Source organism: Pleurodeles waltl, chromosome 4_2, assembly GCF_031143425.1.
Source record: "Pleurodeles waltl isolate 20211129_DDA chromosome 4_2, aPleWal1.hap1.20221129, whole genome shotgun sequence".
Taxonomy (NCBI): Eukaryota; Metazoa; Chordata; class Amphibia; order Caudata; family Salamandridae; genus Pleurodeles; species Pleurodeles waltl.
The window spans coordinates 507361312-507381335 of NC_090443.1; the positions used below are offsets into that span (position 1 = coordinate 507361312).

Consider the following 20024-nt stretch of genomic DNA (forward strand, 5'->3'; position numbering starts at 1 on the left):
AGGCATTTGTGGAAAAGGCATGCATGGTAAAAACATTTGTTGTAATATGCAGCCATTCTGACAAGGCACTGTTGCTCTCAACAAAGTGGAGGAGGGTTGTACTAGCTATGCCCACTTGGAGGCATCATAACAAGGCTTTGCTATGTTCTCTTTTTAGAGCCTTGATTAGAGAAAATATTGATTTATATATCCATGAGAACTCCGATACAGTCTCATATTTAACAGAATGGGTTGTATTCAAAGCCATAATTAGAGGTATAAGTTTGAAATTAGATATGGCATGAGGGATACAATGACTCAAGAACTTACCACTACATAAAAGCTAATCTGTGTCCTTGAAATTACTGCAGGTACCAGACCACAGCAGTATAGAAGGCATATTAAAAAAATAATAAGAAAGATAATAATATGCTGAAAGACCGCTTCCATTATTTAGATTATAAGGAATATGTTGCTAGGCAGCATTTGGAGGGTGATAGAGCAGGCCGGCTGCTAGCCTGGCATCTCAGATCATTCTCCACTATATCTTTTATGTGTAATGGGACTCAAATGGGGACAACAGTAAACTCCCAGTGAAGATAAATGCAGTATTCCCTACTTACTACAAAAAATATATGCCTCACTGGTTAAAGGGAGGTTACAACAGATACCCATTTACCTATACACAATCCCCTTACCTAATCTATCAGGTGAATAAATGCTGGCAATGGACTCACCTCTGGTGCTGTCAGAAATTAAAATGCAATAGAGCAACTGGATACAGGAAAAAACCCAGGGGCAGATGGGCTATCCCCTAAATTTTCTGTTGCATACATAGCCACTAAACTGAATGTTATATATTTAGCCACCTACAAATTTGGTGTACTGCCTGAATCAACTAGAGAAACCACAATGACGATTCTCCCAAAACAAGGACAACGCCTGCTTGATTTTAAAATCATATAGATCTTTATCGTTAAATACTGGGTTCAAGATATTCGGGAAGGTCACTGCCAACAGGCTAATTTGATACCTGCAAGGTATGATACACCACAATCAATGTGGCTTCATCCCAAGTAGAAACAAAACTCTAATCTGAAGCATTTGCTTTATGTTATGAGCCAGGCTAAGAATGTGGACCAGCTATTAGTGGTGGCCTCCTTGGAGGTAGAGAAGGTTTTCAACACCTTATTCTGGCCTTACTTGTTTGAGGAACTGCAGAGAATGGGAGTGATAGGACTAACAGTGAAATAGATAAAGTTGCTATCTGTCAAACCATTGGCTAGGGTCTCTTGGAAATATGGCCAACCAAAAGAGGCACCAGCAGGGTTACCCTCCGTTGCCAATTTTATTTGTACTAGCCACAGATCCACTTATCTGCCTATTCCAAACCTAAGATCAGAATCAGAATGTTCAAGTGGTAGCTCTATGCGGACAACACCTTTTTATTTCTAAGAGGCGATAGTACCAGCCTCACATCTGTCATGACAGCATTTATGAAGTGTTGCAACATATCTGGTCTGCATATAAACTGGGATAAGTCCTGCCTTTTGCCCTTAAGACCCCTGTTTTCAAAGGAGCAGACGCTGGACGCAGGAAAACCACTGAGATGGGAATTTACATTCTTTTATTTAGGAGTGCAGATATTTCATGCGAATCAGGACCTCAAGAGTGGCAACGTAGACAAAGTAATTTGAAACATCAAACGCACATCCCTTTTGGACGAGTCTCCCACTATCACAATTAAAAAGGGTAGCAATTGCTAAAATTATTATACTATTCAGGTTTTCATGACATTATCCTGGATTCTCAAGTGGACCTTATCTGGAACAACACAGTTCCTATTGTTTGTTTCAATATGGGGAGGACACGGGAAATGACTGTCAATTGAAAACGTCATAAGGTCGCTTAAAGGAGGTGGGCTGGGGGACCCTAGCATTGAGCCCTTCTAAATGGCCTCTCATGACATGACTAATGTGATGGCCATCTCAGGACATGAATTTCAAAAGTGCAAACCTCACAATATGTTGAGGAAGAACACAGGAATACACCCTTTAAATATAGTAATGGACAAGGTAAAATTGAATAGATCACTTCAGAAGATCAAGTTCTGCTGCCAAAAGTACAGAAAGAAAATAGTTGTAACAGCACTATGGTGTCTCCCAAGGTTTTGCAAAGTAAGTGAAACATAATAAACAGCCATATGAACCAGGTGAGATTACAGTGATGGGCCTCTATGCAAATGGTTCACTTTACACATTCAAAGCCTTTAGAGAGGAACATGGTATAAGCATCAGTCTATTTATGACATATAATGCACAGATTAGATATGAAATATTGCTTATTCTGCTGATGAACAATGACTTTTTGTAATGCCTTATCTGGTAGAGGCTCTATCTAGTTGCAGAAACCCTACCATAGATTATTCCCCAGGTGTCAGACTGGATCTGGAAATCTTTTGTGAGCAGTACCCCAGAGCACCGGTAGTTGGTGTTGTTGAGCTCCTCGTGGTATCTATGTAGGTGATAGCCCAGCACACTGACGTCAGTTTCTTTTTGTAGCCTTCCATGCCAGAAGCAGAGAGCCACAAACACTGATTACTGGTGCGCCAAACTAGGGGCCTTGAAAGGGGAAACCCACTTACTTTGAATCCATTTGCAAAGTGGGGAGGATGGGTGAGTAAGTAAGGAATCTGGGTCTAGATAGAAGCTCTAACCAATTAGGCATTACCAAAGGTAAGTAGTTTTTCACCTGATAGAGACTTTTAGCCACAGAATCCGTACCTTACAATAGATATCCAAGCAAATTAACTGGAGGTGGGGCTAAGACAAGGATTACTCAAGAAAGTCCTGTAGGACAGAACAGGCAAAATGCAGATCTCGGCGGACCTGGTGGTCAAGGAAGTAGTGCTTTGTAAATGTGTGCAGAGTAGCCCATGCTGCTGCCTGACAGATAGCCACTGTCTTGGCTCTGGTAGAATGAGCTTGCAAACCTTCAGGAACCTTCTTTTTGGGCAATGCATAGCAGATTTTGATGTGGAGCACTATCCATCGTGAGATGGTCAGTTTCTGCATCGCCTTTCCTTTTTGGCTACGATGTACACCTCAAAAAGTTGATCATCCAACTAGGACTCTTTTGTGCCATCAAGGCAGAACGACAGTGCTCTTTTTGGTTCCGGCCAATGGAGTCTCTCACCTTTTGTGGAGGGATAAGGAGGAGCATAAAAGGTAGGCAGGGTGATGGACTATGTTGAGGTCCCACTGAGGCATGATAAAGTGAGAAGGTGGAAACATGTGTAGGAGACATTTCAAAAACCTATGTACAGGTATGGTTGATCCGGCAACCACAGAGATGCAGTGACTGCAGAAAGATAGCCTTTTAAGGTGCCCAAAGCCAAGCCCTGCTGGGCCAGAGTGAGGATAAACACAAGAAAGTGAAAAAGCAGGCAGATGGGGTCAACTTGCTTATCTGTACACCATGTCACATATTTGCCCCAGAGGCAGGCATATACAGTCATGGTGGAAGGATGCTGGGCTGCCAAGATAACATTGCAGTCTTTGGGCAGAAGGTCCAAAACCGTCAACTGCTGCCACTCAAATTCCATGCATGAAGGTGAAATTCTGCCAGGTTTTGGGGCACAACCCTGCTCTATTGCTGTAAAAGAAGATTCTCTAGAAGAGGTAGCCTGATCAGAGGACCCGTGCTCATGATCAGCAGTTCAGGATACCAGCCTCTCCATGTCTAATTTGGTGCCACAAGAATAACTTGGGCCTAGTCGTTCTTCATCTTCTTGAGAACTCTGGGCAGGAGGTGGATTGGTGAAAAGGAATACAGGAGACCTCAGCTCCACTTGAGGCGAAAGGTGTCTCTGAGCAAGAACCGTCTTGGAATCTTCAATGCACCAAAATGCTGACATTGCATATTTTTCGACAGAGGCGAATACAGCCAAACAAGGCTCTCCCATTCTTAGATGAGAACTTGTGCCACATCCAGGTGGAGACTCCATTCGTGATACACTAGGTATCAACTGTAAAGTTTGTGTGCCATGGCGTTCTGATAGCCCATCTGATACTGAACCACAAGGGATATGCCCCAATGTTCCAGCCATGTCCAGAGGCACAAAGGGGGTCATTCTGACCCCCGCCGGCGGCGGATGCCGCCGGCCTGGCGGGAACCGCCAGAAGACCGCACCGCTGTCGAAAGACCGCGGCGGTCATTCTGAGTCTCCCGCTGGGCTGGCGGGCGACCGACAGAAGGCCACCCCCCCGCCCAGCGGGAAACCCCCTTCCACGAGGATGCCGGCTCCGAATGGAGCCGGCGAAGTGGAAGGGGTGCGACGGGTGCAGTTGCACCCGTCGCGATTTTCAGTGTCTGCCACGCAGACACTGAAAATCTGAATGGGGCCCTGTTAGGGGGCCCCTGCAGTGCCCATGCCAATGGCATGGGCACTGCAGGGGCCCCCAGGGGCCCCACGACACCCGTTCCCGCCAGCCAGGTTGAAAATGCACTGTATCCAGAACAGCTCTGGGAGGGAGTCAGGTGTGACTTTGCCATGTTGATAGTGAACCCCAGCAAGTGCAGAAGGTTCACCATAGTCTGGAGGTGGGAGAAGAATGAATGTGGTGAGCCGCCTTCAACAGCCAATCGTTGAGGTAGGGAAAGATTGGAATCCCTGACCTCCACAGATGAACTGCAACCATTACCATCACCTTCATAAACACCTGCAGGGCACTGCTAAGGCCAAAGCAGAGCACAGCAAACTGAAAGCGCTTGTGGCCTACTGTGAACCAAAGGTTGTGCCTGTGAGAAGGCAGGACGGAAATCTGAAAATAAGTGCCCTGTAAGTCCGGCAATACCATCCAATCTCCTGGGTCCAGGGCAGAAAGGACTTGCACAAATGTTAGCGTTTTGAATGTATTTTTCTGTAAGAGATTGAAAGAAACAGGTCTAGCATAGGACAAAGTCCCCCTTGCCTCTAGGGCACCAGAAAGTAGCAGGAATAGCAACAACGACCTCTGGTGATGCCAGCACATTCTCAATAGCCCCCCTAGCCAAGAGAGCTAACACTTCCTGATGAACAAAGGAAAGGTGGCCATCTGTCAGCTTGCCGTAAGTACCTCTTTGGACAAGTTGCAAAACCCAATGGTCTGATGTTATTGACCTTCAGTGGTTCAGGTGATGGCGTATGCAAAATGTTTATTAAAAAAAAAAAAAAAAAAAAAAAAAAAAAAACATGAAAACCCAACTGACTTGTGATCACAGGTTCAAAACAGTACTGCAGACTCAATATTTTATTCTTACAAGGTTGATACAATGAGTAGTATTAACGTGATTTAGAGATATACAAAATGGGAAACATGCAGTACGAACATCTATCTACAAGTCTATTGTAAGGGGTTCTTTGCCAGATGACGAAGACCAATCCAAGGTAATGGAGCAAAAAATCTTAGGAAACACTGAAATTTTACAAGGCCTACAAGAAAGCACTCCACACTCTAAAAGTGAACTTCACATTTTTAAACTATTTGTATGCCCATTAAGAAACACAAACAATACAAAATGGCATTCTGTCCAAAAAACGTCTCTATTTTTCAAAAGGGAAACATGATACATAATATATATTTCAGCAGTGAAATAAGGAGAGTGCGATTAACATAAACAACTGTTAAATCAGCAGAAGAGAACACATCTACAAGCAATCAATCCACCAGAATAAGGTATGAAGAGACAGTGAACCAACAAAACAACAGTGCAACAATAAATGTATCTGCATTCTCTTAAAAGCATGAAATGACCCCCAAAACAAACAATTTTACCTTTAGGTCCATGCGATTCATCATCGCTGTCTGAGCTATCGTGGCTCACAATGTGCTTTGGTTTAATATTCTCTGTTGTAAACAAAAAAACAAGGTTAGAATTTGAGTATTCAGTGGCACACTTTATGGGTTCTGTTAGTTCATCATAGCAGGGCAAAGGAAGTCAGAAGTATCTTGCTTAGTGACTATTTCACCTGTTTCCAATTGTGATAGGAACCAGCATGAACATAATAATGAGCAAATCATGTTGACAGCTAGGAATGCCTTAGCTGATGAAGCCCCATTTTACAGAGGTCAGGGAAGTTTGTTATCTTATAAATTATAATTACATAGTTATCACAGAGGTACCTAGAGCAAAATTTTAAAGTTAGGAGATGTGCAGAAACATATTCATGGCACCAGCAACCTACATAGCTGAAGGGGGAAAGTAGAACTAAAATAATACCTTTCACAATGACTAGCAATTGTAAAAAAAAAAAAAAAAAAACAGAAAGAACTACTTCTTCCACTCTAGACTACGAACATTAGAGGACCATTGCTCTCATCAGATGGTATAGGACAAGATGATTCCTGGTGAGTATCTAAAAAAGTATGAATGTCATGGGCATATCCAAACTTGCTGGCAGGGTGAAACTACGGTCTCCCCACCTCAGTGGCCTGTTATGAGATAACCAGAGAGACTGTAGACTTATCACATTCTTGCTTGCCTCCAGGTCTAGCCTTATTATTCGCTGAAGAATGTCTTCAGAGCCTTTCAGAATTTTGAGCAAAAAAGATTTATACCTCCAGCACAGGTTATTCTGCGCCCTAGTAACATCAACCTGCCCTTGGTGCAAGAACCTCTAGGTGCAAGAGCAAGCAATTCTTGTGTTGGTTTGAAAGTGCAAGCAACACTCTCTAAAGGGGAGGGGATCTAGTAATGGCATTAGTGGTCCCTCTCCTCTCTGGGTCTAGTGTAAGTACATTCATAACCATCATGCAATTATAGCAACTGCTATTTACCATGGCCACCATTAATGTGGGTTATAGTAAAAATGACAGATACCCCAACATTATTTCTTGCAGATGTCAGCCATATGCCTGATGAAGGTGAGAACAAATTCCATGTTCATTCAAAAGGAGCAAGTAAAAAGACAATACTGTTCGGTTCATAACCATAATTTAATTTTTGTGGATGCATGTGTCAGCAAATAAATAACAGCTGCATCTGCGTCTCACTTCAGTGTAAGCACTATTAACTATATAAATTAAAATCTATAATTAATAGTGCAATAAAAACTAAACCTGAATGAGTGCATTCTATCCCCAATTACCCATTTACCATGCCTGAGAAATTTGCGTTCCCAGTATCACACCAAATATGAGGAAGAACACTCTTCCCCTGAAAAGACATTTAAAGTTATACCATTTATTTAAGACCTAGTCACACGTTGGGAGTTGAAATCAGTCAGAAACACATTTGAAACAAATAACGTTACCCTAACATATCACGTTTTCTGCTAGATTCAAATTATTTGCACCAGAAATGGAAAACAATGCAGAGAAAAAGTATTTGAGACTGGTACAAACACATGTTGCTTCCATTTCCGTAACACTGTAGCTGCAGAATTTCCTCCAAGTATCGCTTGGAGACAATGTTGCATACAAAACCTCTGGAAGACTGCACATTTGTTCTCAACACACAATTTGAAACTAAGCACAAACTATTTAAATCTGATTTAAAAAATATGTCGCTCACGATAAGCCCATGTACTGCTATAGGAAGAAATCTCCAACTCAATTCCATATTTACTATTCCAGATGCGAGCCCACGGGGGATTCCAAGCCCCATTAAGCCACCAAATAAAAACGAACTCACCATTACTCACTTTTAAAATACGAGCTCCGTAGTGTGCAAGCGTAATAGAGAGGAAAAAAAGATAAACCCTTAAGAAAATGAAAAACAGTCTGAAAAAGCAAGCCACAAAAACACACTTAGTCAATGCCTATTGAACAAAAAAGTATTTGTTTGGTAAAGAGTTTTGGGAAAGGAAGTAAAATACCACAAATGGCTTTAAGCAGTAAACAACATTAGCATTTACTAGCACTACTCAACGGTCAAGGAAGTAAACCTTTCCCAAAGGAACCACCATAAAAAATAACTCATAGTATTCCTTGAAGTACTTGTTTATTGTAAAAAATAACACAACACAAGAAAACCAACTATGTGAATAAGTATAGCAATCAATGCATCCATCAATATTAGTTTCAATGAACAGTGTCACTAGTTTTTGAATGTAGAAGAAAATTCTAACTGCAACATGTGCCTTTCACTGATGTTCAGAATTTGTATTAGTACAGACTTTCTCTGCTACAAATTCTACACTATTTGAAATTGTATTATCTTGATTTGAGGACATATTGATAGCCTCTAGAGCAGGCTTCTCCAACGAGTAGCTTGTGAGCTACTGGTAGCTCTCCAACCACCTTTAAGTAGCTCTCCCGTGTGCAGCCTAGTTAACTACATTAAAACGCTTTGCTGAATTAATATAAAAAGCATGTATTAAAGATGAAAATGTGTGTATTTTCCGAACGCAAAAGCTGATGTTGACAGAAAAATGTCCTAATTTCCAAAATAAACTTAATGCGAATATTTGAATGATAAAAATCTAACAGTGTTGTTGAAACTTACTACTAAGAAAATTAACCTGGTGCTGGGGGCATTGTAGTTATGGCTGTTGTGTACCTCCCAGACAAAGGCATTCCACACTGACAAAGCATTTTTACATTACTGCAATTAACGCTTCCAATCACACTAAAGAGATCACTTCTAGTAAACTTTCCATATGGAGGCCACATAAGTGATCTTGTTTGATATGGTAACTATTACATCTCTAACAATATTAGTAGTTCAGGAGGATTTTCATTTAATATAAGTAGCTCTTATAACAGAAAAGGTTTAAGAACCCTGCTTCAGAGCAAAGAAGCTGGCACTTTATATTCTGAACACAAATATGAAATTGTCTTGAAAATACAGTAATTTCCCTAAAACCAACAACTATCTTGAAAATTTGAATGATATATTTGACATTTGATATTATAATGCCAATGAGAGACTACAATTTCCTCAATACCCTTGAATTAGAATAAACAGTGAGAAGCTATGGCTTTAACAGACGTGCAGTCGGATACCTGTAAAATGTATAGTATACAAAACTAAAAGTAATTAAACCAAAATGAAATACTACCTTACCATGGATACAACTGATTATGTATGATTCATCACATTCACTTTTAAGCTATAAATCTGACAATATAATTCAATAAATTATTATATTCTATTTAACAAAATAGATGTATAGGTACACACACTAAAACAAGTTTTGAAAGTTGTTAGACATTGTTTTCTAAAATGTTAACATATATTAAACTTAGAAACAATATATTCAAATGGCCTTGTGACTCTTAAATCCTTATTGGAACTTTGCTCATCGTTTGGTAACTATATCATATGTTAAATTTCAATACTATTGAACTTGTTTTTGTTTTTTTAAACAGCCAAACATCAGACTAATATACAAGTTGAATTTTCTTTTCAGTTGCTTAAAATTAGAACCTTTCCAGTGTTTTCAAAACATGTCAAACATTCAATATTCTTTCCAAATCCATGGTTCAATTCAGCTGAAATCTGGCACCAAAAGCTGACAATTTAAATAATGATCCATTAAATATGTCATAAAAGATTTTAGAATAACTTGCAAGTCCTTAAAATGGTGAATAAACCAATACCCAGTATGTTCTCAGCAAGACGTTCCATTTCAGTGTCTTGCACACTCAATCATAACTCTTTTGGTGTTGACATCATAGTTTAGCATGTAAATGATACTGGCATATTGCAATTTACACAAAGAGACCCAGGAAAAAAGGTCACATATGGCACGCCTTATACTCTGAAAAAGAAGCACTAAGCTGAATCTCGTAATATTGATAAGGGTTGGGGGGGAGGGGGAACATTATGAGTATAACGTAGTTTACTCTCCATTAACATAGCAAACATAGAAATGGAAATCTTAAATTCAAATATACAACATACAATATATTTCAAATTAGATATTTATTATAGCTAATTAAACATTCAGTTCGCACATAATATAATCAACATAGAATCAACCAAAAAAATATAATACAACCCCCTAACCTAAATGAAACATACATATATAAAAGCATAAATAACATACCAGTAGATACGCAAAAATAAACAAAAAACACAGAACCAACAAAATCACAAAATAGTATACATACAAATTTACAACCGCCTCGTACATGAGAGGATATTTAAACAGCACAATAAAGTTACTGCTTTGATGCTACAGTTATGCGTTGTAGTTTGGATTGTATAAAATTCAACATAATAACAGGCAATTCTAGGTTATAATTTCCTGATTCAAATTCTCGTGTTACAGGCCTGATGGTAGCCAATCCTGGTCAGGGCTTCAAATTTGCCAATTTCAAACACTTCATGCCAATGTTCAAGACCTGCCAATTTACAAGCCGACGCACGTTTCGGTGAGTGAAGAAAAATATAAATACACCTTCATCAGGACTTTATGATTCAGTATAATTGGCATACGTACATCTTGTAATCTGCCTTAGATATGAAAGAACTTAGATATCCCTTACAAGCTGGATTAAACACTCTCCAACTTCAAATTTGTAGTCCAAAATGAAGGACTGACACATGGATATAGCTAAATGAAGCTATGCTTTCTCACTCTACAAGTTCACATGGTTTAAAAAACGTAATCCACAGGGGAAACCCACAAGGATACCAAACTTGTAGGGAACAACTTGCTAACAGTATCAACAGGATCCAGGACATATGACCAGCAGGATGATCTCTCGAGGAGCAAATCAAGGGGGAACATGCCTAAGTTGTAATAAAAGATAGGAGACCAGTTTTGCAAACAGGCTTCCTAATGTGAAAGCAGTTTTAGAATCACTAACAGAAGCTAGTCTTTAAGAAACCATGCTTGCAGCTAGTATTGCTACTACTCATTACAATATCACATATCAGCATGATTCATAAGGGCAAATTACTTATGACAGTCAACATACTCTTACAATTGGCAGAGCATTTAAGAAGTTATGAATGCACTTCCTTGACATATTGTAACAATGAATGAGAATGTTTTATATAAATTATTCACACAATTCGGTGTCTAACTTGAACCTAGAAGGTCTGAATCCATACCAAAGTTTCAGGATAACCATAGAATATAAAAGTTAATTTAATTTAGGTTATCTGTATGTTAATTTACCATATACTTATTTTAAAAAAACACATTGGCACAGACCCCGACTTCCAGCACCTGCAATAGACATCCCTGTTTCAGGCTTTGTGTGATAGACGACTCATCTGAGGTACAGTCAGCCATGAGGACCATGAGCTGAGGGCCCACAGATAAGAGGGTGCATGCACTAGACAAAGGGAAGCTTTGTAACTGGAGAGAACATGGGTGTGGAAAGATATGCCTGTTGATAGCTCACAAATTGAAACATTCGAAAATCTTGAGGCTTTGTTTGGCCTCCCAGAACACAAGAATGAAAATGTCACTTACCCAATGTACATCTGTTCGTGGCATCAGTCGCTGTAGATTCGCATGTTTTGCATAGCTCGCCATCTGGTGTTGGGCCGGAGTGTTACAAGTTGTTTTTCTTCAAAGAAGTCTTTCGAGTCACGGGACCGAGTGACTCCTCCTTTTGTCTCCATTGCGCATGGGCGTCGACTCCATCTTCGACTGTTTTTCCCCGCAGAGGGTGAGGTAGGAGTTGAATTGTAGTAATAGTGCCCATGCAATGGAGTGACTAAGTATGTACCTATTTAAGGTTGAGATGATACATATACAAATAGTTGAAGGTAACTTCCAAACTGCTACAGGCTCCCAGGGAGGCGGGTGGGCACATGCGAATCTACAGCGACTGATGCCACGAACAGATGTACACTGGGTAAGTGACATTTTCAGTTCGATGGCATCTGTCGCTGTAGATACGCATGTTTTGCATAGACTAGTAAGCAGTTATCTCCCCAAAAGCGGTGGCTCAGCCTGTAGGAGTGGAAGTAGTTTGAAATAATGTTCTTAATACGGCTTGACCTACTGTGGCTTGTTGTGCGGATAACACGTCTACACAGTAGTGCTTGGTGAATGTGTGAGGCGTAGACCATGTGGCTGCCTTACATATTTCTTGCATTGGGATGTTTCCTAGAAAGGCCATGGTAGCACCTTTCTTTCTGGTTGAGTGTGCCCTTGGTGTAATGGGCAGCTGTCGTTTAGCTTTAAGGTAGCAGATTTGGATGCATTTAACTATCCATCTGGCTATACCTTGTTTTGATATTGGGTTTCCTGCATGAGGTTTTTGAAATGCAATAAAGAGTTGTTTAGTCTTTCTGATGTTCTTTGTTCTGTCAATGTAATACATTAATGCTCTTTTGACATCTAATGTATGTAGTGCCCTTTCAGCTACGGTATCTGGTTGTGGAAAGAACACTGGAAGTTCCACTGTTTGATTTAGATGGAACGGTGAAATAACCTTTGGCAAAAATTTAGGATTAGTCCTTAGGACGACCTTATTCTTGTGTAGTTGTATAAAAGGTTCTTGTATTGTAAACGCCTGAATCTCGCTTACTCTTCTTAGGGAAGTAATGGCGATGAGAAATGCAACCTTCCAGGTTAGGAACTGTATTTCGCAGGAGTGCATGGGTTCAAAAGGTGGACCCATAAGTCTAGTTAGGACAACATTTAGGTTCCATGAAGGAACAGGTGGTGTTCTTGGTGGTATAATTCTCCTAAGGCCCTCCATGAATGCTTTAATGACTGGTATCTTATATAGGGAAGTTGAATAGGTAGTCTGCAGGTATGCAGATATTGCTGCAAGGTGTATTTTAATGGAAGAGAAAGCCAGGTTAGATTTTTTTAAGTGAAGCAAGTAACCCACTACATGTTCTGGAGTTGTGTGTAATGGTTGTATTTGATTAATATGGCAGTAGCAAACAAACCTCTTCCATTTACTTGCATAGCAGTGCCTGGTGGATGGCCTTCTGGCTTGCTTTATGACTTCCATACATTCTTGGGTAAGTTGTAAGTGCCCGAATTCTAGGATTTCAGGAGCCAGATTGCTAGATTCAGCGATGCTGGATCTGGGTGTCTGATCTTTTGGTTGTGTTGTGTCAACAGATCTGGCCTGTTGGGCAATTTGATGTAGGGTACTACTGATAGGTCTAGCAGCGTTGTGTACCAGGGTTGCCTTGCCCAAGTTGGTGCTATTAATATGAGTTTGAGTTTGTTTTGACTGAGTTTGTTTACCAGGTAAGGAAGGAGAGGGAGAGGAGGAAAAGCGTAAGCAAATATCCCTGACCAGTTCATCCATAGGGCATTGCCTTGGGACTGTTTGTGTGGGTATCTGGATGCGAAGTTTTGGCATTTTGCGTTCTCCTTCGTCGCAAACAAGTCTATTTGAGGTGTTCCCCAGAGTTTGAAATAGGTGTTCAGAATTTGGGGGTGAATTTCCCATTCGTGGACCTGTTGGTGATCTCGAGAGAGATTGTCTGCGAGTTGATTTTGGATCCCTGGTATAAATTGTGCTATTAGGCGAATTTGGTTGTGAATTGCCCAACGCCAATTTTTTTGTGCTAGCAGGCTTAACTGCGTGGAGTGTGTCCCCCCTTGCTTGTTTAGATAATACATTGTTGTCATGTTGTCTGTCTTGACGAGAATGTATTTGTGAACTATTATTGGTTGGAAAGCTTTTAGTGCTTGAAAAACTGCTAGAAGTTCTAGGTGATTTATATGCAGTTTTGTTTGATGTACGTTCCATTGTCCTTGTATGCTGTGTTGATCGAGGTGTGCTCCCCACCCTGTCATGGAAGCATCTGTTGTTATTACGTATTGTGGCACTGGGTCTTGGAAAGGCCGCCCTTTGTTTAAATTTATGTTGTTCCACCACAGAAGCGAGAGGTAAGTTTGGCGGTCTATTAACACCAGATCTAGAAGATGACCCTGTGCTTGAGACCACTGTGATGCTAGGCACTGTTGTAAGGGCCTCATGTGCAGTCTTGCGTTTGGGACAATGGCTATGCATGAAGACATCATGCCTAGGAGTTGTAATATCATCTTTGCTTGTATCTTTTGTGTTGGATACATGCGTTGTATGATGGTGTTGAAATTTTGAATTCTTTGGGGACTTGGAGTGGCTACTCCTTTTGTTGTGTCTATTATGGCTCCTAGGTATTGTTGTACCTTGCACGGCAGAATGTTGGATTTCGTGAAGTTGACGGTGAACCCTAGTTTGAAGAGGGTTTGTATGATCTGATTTGTGTGATTTGAGCACTCTATTAACGAATGGGCCTTGATTAGCCAGTCGTCTAGATATGGGAACACATGTATTTGCTGCCTTCTGATGTGTGCAGCGACTACCGCTAGACATTTGGTAAAGACTCTTGGTGCGGTTGTTAATCCGAAAGGCAGTACCTTGAATTGGTAATGTATTCCTTTGAATACAAACCTTAGGTATTTCCTGTGCGATGGGTGTATTGGTATATGGAAATACGCGTCCTTGAGGTCTAAAGTTGTCATGTAGTCGTGTAGTTTTAGCAATGGTAATACTTCTTGTAGTGTGACCATGTGAAAGTGGTCTGATTTGATGAATGTGTTCACTATTCTGAGGTCTAGGATTGGTCTCAGCGTTTTGTCCTTCTTTGGTATCAGAAAGTACAGGGAGTAAACTCCTGTGTTTATTTGTGTGTTTGGCACTAATTCGATTGCATTCTTTTGCAATAGTGCCTGCACTTCTATCTCCAGGAGATTGGAATGATGTTTTGTCAAATTTTGTGCTTTTGGTGGTATGTTTGGAGGGAATTGTAGAAATTCTATGCAATAACCATGTTGGATAATTGCTAGAACCCAAGTGTCTGTAGTGATTTCCTCCCATGCTTTGTAATAATGACTTATTCTTCCCCCCACTGGTGTTGTGTGGAGGGGGTGAGTGACATGTGAGTCACTGCTTAGTAGTAGGGGTTTTGGGGCTTTGAAATTTTCCTCTATTCCTAGGGAATTGCCCTCCTCTATATTGTCCCCAAAAACCTCCTCTGTACTGTCCCTGGTAACTGGACGGTGTTGCCTGTGAGGTGCTGGCTTGTGTGCTCTGACCCCGAAACCCCCCCTCTAAAGGGTGTTTTACGGAATGTGCTGTAATTCCCTCTGCTCTGCGGGGAGTAGAGTGCGCCCATGGCTTTAGCAGTGTCTGTGTCTTTTTTGAGTTTCTCAATCGCTGTGTCCACTTCTGGACCGAACAGTTCTTTTTCGTTAAAAGGCATATTGAGAACTGCTTGCTGAATCTCTGGTTTAAATCCAGACGTTCTGAGCCATGCATGCCTTCTGATAGTTACAGATGTATTAATTGTCCGTGCAGCTGTATCTGCAGCGTCCACGGAGGAGCGGATTTGGTTGTTGGAAATGGTCTGTCCCTCCTCAACCACTTGTTTTGCCCTATTTTGTAGGTCCTTGGGCAGATGGTCAATGAGATGTTGCATCTCATCCCAATGCGCTCTGTCATAGCGCGTAAGTAGTGCCTGGGAGTTAGCGATGCGCCACTGGTTTGCAGCTTGTGCTGCGACTCTCTTACCAGCTGCATCGAACTTGCGGCTTTCTTTATCTGGGGGTGGTGCATCTCCAGATGTGTGGGAGTTGGCCCTTTTCCTAGCTGCTCCTACAACGACAGAGTCTGGTGGCAGCTGTGTAGTGATGAAAGCCGGGTCTGTAGGAGGCGCCTTATACTTTTTTTCCACTCTTGGTGTGATTGCCCTACTTTTGACCGGCTCCTTAAAGATTTCTTTTGCGTGCCGGAGCATACCAGGGAGCATAGGCAGGCTTTGGTAGGAGCTGTGGGTGGAGGAGAGTGTGTTGAATAAAAAGTCATCCTCGACCTGTTCTGAGTGGAGGCTTACATTGTGAATTTGTGCTGCTCTAGCCACCACTTGAGTACGCAGTGCTGTCCTCTGGTGGAGATGGCTTCGTAGGGTATGCCTCCGGACTGTTATCTGACACTGGGGCGTCGTATAAGTCCCATGCGTCTTGATCTTGGTCACCCTGGCTCATGGTGTTGTGAGCTGGGGAATGTGATGTAGTTTGTGCTGGTGAGACGTTAATCACAGGTGGAGGAGAGGGTGGTGGGGTAACTTTTTTCACCACTTTTGTTTGTGGTGTTTGTTCAGTTTGGAACTCCAATCTTCTCTTTCTTCTAATAGGGGGAAGGTTGCTTATTTTTCCTGTCCCCTGCTGTATGAAAATACGCTTTTGCGTATGGTCTACATCAGTTGAGTGTAGCTCTTCCTCAAACCTATGCTTTTGCATTTGGGAGGTTAGCGAGTGCTCTTCTGTATAAGAGCCTGAAACTGGGTCGGTTGCAGTTTGTTTTGGCACCGAAACCCTGTCTGCATCTTTTTTCGGCTCCGAGGTGACTTTTTTCTTTTTCGGGGCCGAAACCTCTCGGCGTCGATCTTCTTCGGTGCCGCTGTCTCGGCGTCGAGCCGTGTCTACACCGGTATCTCGGTGTCGATGCTTGTCTCCAGCACTTTCTCGTTCCGAGAAGGCTGCGTGCCGGTGTCTCGACCGGAGTCGGACGATCTCGGCACTGTTTGGGCCTTTTTCGGTGCCGACGGTCGGTCACCGAATTTATGGGTCGAGCCATGGCCTGGTGGCAGTGGCGTCCCCTGGGCCTTGTAAATCTTCTTCTGAGTGGTTTTCGACGTCTTACTCACGGTTTGTGTATCGTCGAATCCTTCGGAGTCCGATTCTTGGATCGAAAAGGTTCCCTCCTCTTCTTGTTCCTCGAACTCCCGGTGGGCTGTCGGCGCGGACGCCATCTGAAGTCTTCTGGCTCGACGGTCTCGGAGTGTTTTTCGGGACCGGAACGCACGACAGGCCTCGCAGGTGTCTTCACTGTGCTCAGGTGACAGGCACAGGTTGCAGACCAAGTGTTGGTCTGTATAGGGGTATTTATTGTGGCATTTGGGACAGAAACGGAACGGGGCCCGTTCCATCGGCGTTCTTCTGCACGCGGTCGGGCCGACCAGGCCCCGACGGGGGATCGAAAAAATTACCCCGAAGGGCACCGGAGCTCTTCGATCTTAGACGCGGTGTTGAATCTAACTACGCCGATCCCGAACGCAACAATACCGACGAAAATCTTCTGAAATTAGCTATCTTTCCGTTCCGAAACTCGGAGCGACAGGAACACATCCGAACCCGATGGCGGAAAAAAAACAATCGAAGATGGAGTCGACGCCCATGCGCAATGGAGACAAAAGGAGGAGTCACTCGGTCCCGTGACTCGAAAGACTTCTTCGAAGAAAAACAACTTGTAACACTCCGGCCCAACACCAGATGGCGAGCTATGCAAAACATGCGTAGCTACAGCGACAGATGCCATCGAACATTCCATTATTATCAAGTCTACCACTTTAGGTTACATACCAATGCTAAGGCAAATGCTCTCAGGCCTCTGGCAGTTTTCAAAACGTGTCTGCTTGCAAGGGAGCATAAGTGACTGATCTTGGACATCGAAGTATAATTTGGCAGCTTAGTGGATGTAAAAATCACTGAGACGAAAGACATGGGAGCGGGATCTGGGAAGGCAATTCACAACCGGCATTACCGAGGCATTAAGGGGTCAAGCGGTTGACATCTCAGTTCCCTGGATCTTTCCACTATATCCCAAGAGAAGTAGAGATATTTCACTGGCAGTATGTGCAACCAAACAGTAGATATAATAGCACTATGGGGAAGATGGGAAGTTGGCTCTTGAAGGGTTAGGTACACTGTTCTTAGGAGCTCTTAGCAAAGTAAAAAGGTTTCTTCTCTATAGAACACAAACTTGAAGCCTTAGGCAGATTTGTTGCCCATTTTAGCCTCCTCTGCAACAGAAAATAAAGAACATTTATGTCCCAGGAATCTGAGGGATGTATGAGGGACACCATCAGAAACACAGCTCTTCTGGGATACAGGTGGCACTGAACCACAGTGATAACCGATGAGTAAGACTTCAGCTAGATCTCCCTGTAGTACCAGTTCATGTTGAACTGTCTTTTACTTGCTTGATGTAAGCTCTCCATTGTAGTGTGAATCATGTGGAGACTGCCTGGCTATAAGCAATGATGTGTATTCAGCCCCAATAAAATGGTTACTATAAAAAAATAATATGGTAGACTGATTATACTTTATTCTCAAAGGTTTCTGCCATTTTGAAAGGATCTAATTGAGTAATCTAGATCTGTCTGGTAAATCCCAAGATGTCTCATTAGAAAGATCGTGGATTGAGCATAGGTTACTATATCGTCTTTTAACTTGCCAGTGATCTGAAATGCTTAATCCACATCTGGGTCCAGTTTGCAGAAGACCTGGTGATCTGCTCACTTGTCTAATGTGCGCCCCTGTCTGTTCCTGTACCCTGTTGTCTAACTGAATAACATCTCACATGTAAACAAATTGTGTACTGCTTTGTGACTATTTCCGGTCTACGTTGCTTTACTCTGCACCTTCATGATGCTTGCATATCCTTTTGTTATTTAACTTAACTGCTCTCGATGCACAACCATGTCTTCTCTGACTGCCACTGCAGGGAACAGATGGCCCTCAAACCTGTTGAAGTCCACATGTGTGTCAACATGTGGTGAGGGTGCATCAAACAGCACCCTCACCAGTAAGTCATCTTCTCTCCCCTCCCATCACCACTCCAAACCTTCACTCCCACCTAATTCTTCCCTTTTACCCCATATCGCCTGCTGTCTCCCCTGCCCTATCCCTCCGTGCCATATTCCTTGTCCTGCGCACTGCCAATCATCCACTTCCAGGTCTTTTGTCTTCATACCGATCCTTCCTCTATCATACTCGGTCTGTTCAACAAACATCGCACCAGGTAAACCCCCCTCTCCCCTCCAAACACCACCATCATTAGTCCTTCCTTCTCCACTCACACACCACTCTCAATCCTTGCGACTCAATTCTCCCTGGTCTTTCATAAAAGTAGGCAGATTCTACTGTAAGGAGGGTAGAGCAATCAGACAGGTATGCTATTTCACACAAAATATTAAGTAATTAGATAGCAGATCTGAAAGGGAAATGACAAAGAAACAACTGGTATTCAGGATTATAACCAGGTGGCAATACAAACAATTCAGGATAATAAAAAAATGTATAAAGGTGAGGGGGTTAAAAAGTCCTCTATACACCAGGTTTCAGGAGTAGGCACTCAAGTATTAGTCTATTAAAGCGTATAAACTGTACTAACCAGTTATAGAGGTCACAAAAAGTCTTCAATCGATATGGGGACCATAGCAAAAAAATAAAGTGCAGTATATTCACATGCTCTGCATACTTCTACCATCTATTGTTGGCTCCAGAAGGTTGCAAGTTGTTTTTCTTCAAAAAGTCTTTCAAACCATGAGGTATAGGGACTTCTCCTCTAGCTGGTAATGTGCATGGGCATCAACGCCATTGTTAGATTGCTCTCCCCCAGGCATGTGAGAATGGAGTGTAATGTAAGAGAAAAGAAAGATGACCATACAAATGAATGTATGAATACTCTTATAAGTGTGCAGCAGCCACAAGTGTCCGGGGAGGGCAGTGGGTGCATGTGAATTTATGGCAATACATATGCCACAAACAGATGCTTACTTGGTAAGTAACATTTTCTGTTTGATGGCATGTGTGGCTGTAGATACACATGCTCTGCATAGACTAATGCAGTGCCTCCCAAAAGCAGTGGCTAATCTGTGGGTGTTGCAGTGGTTTGGAAAAGTGTGCATAGCACTGCCTGTCCTACATTAGCTTGCCGCATGCTAAGACAGCCACACAATGATACTTAGTTAAGGTGCCTGGTGTGGACCATGCAGCTGCCTTACATATGTCAGCTCTGGGAATGTTAGCTAAAGAGGCCAAAGTTACTCCTTTTTTTATGAGTGGAGTGTGTTCTAGGAGGAATAGGTAATGGTATTTTGGCTTTAGCATAGCAGGCCTGGATACATTTAACAATCCACCTAGCTATGCTCCATCATGGTGTACTGTGGTGGTGAGAAGGCAGCAAAAAGCTGTTTCGTTTTTCTAAAGGTTTTAGTTCTATCAATATAGAACATAAGGGCTCTCAATGTCTAAAGTGTTAAGTGTCTTGCTGCAGAAAGAAGACTGGCAATTCAATGGC

General features: G+C 42.2%; 1 protein-coding gene across 1 annotated transcript in view; it reads right to left on the reverse strand.

Moving 5' to 3' along the window:
- The window catches only part of PLA2G4A (phospholipase A2 group IVA), a 698142-nt gene that overhangs the window by 297644 nt on the left and 380474 nt on the right, over positions 1-20024 (reverse strand). The window contains exon 13 of the mRNA XM_069231997.1: positions 5796-5867. Within this exon, the coding sequence (XP_069088098.1) occupies positions 5796-5867 (72 nt within the window). The remainder of the gene's footprint in view (positions 1-5795; positions 5868-20024) is intronic.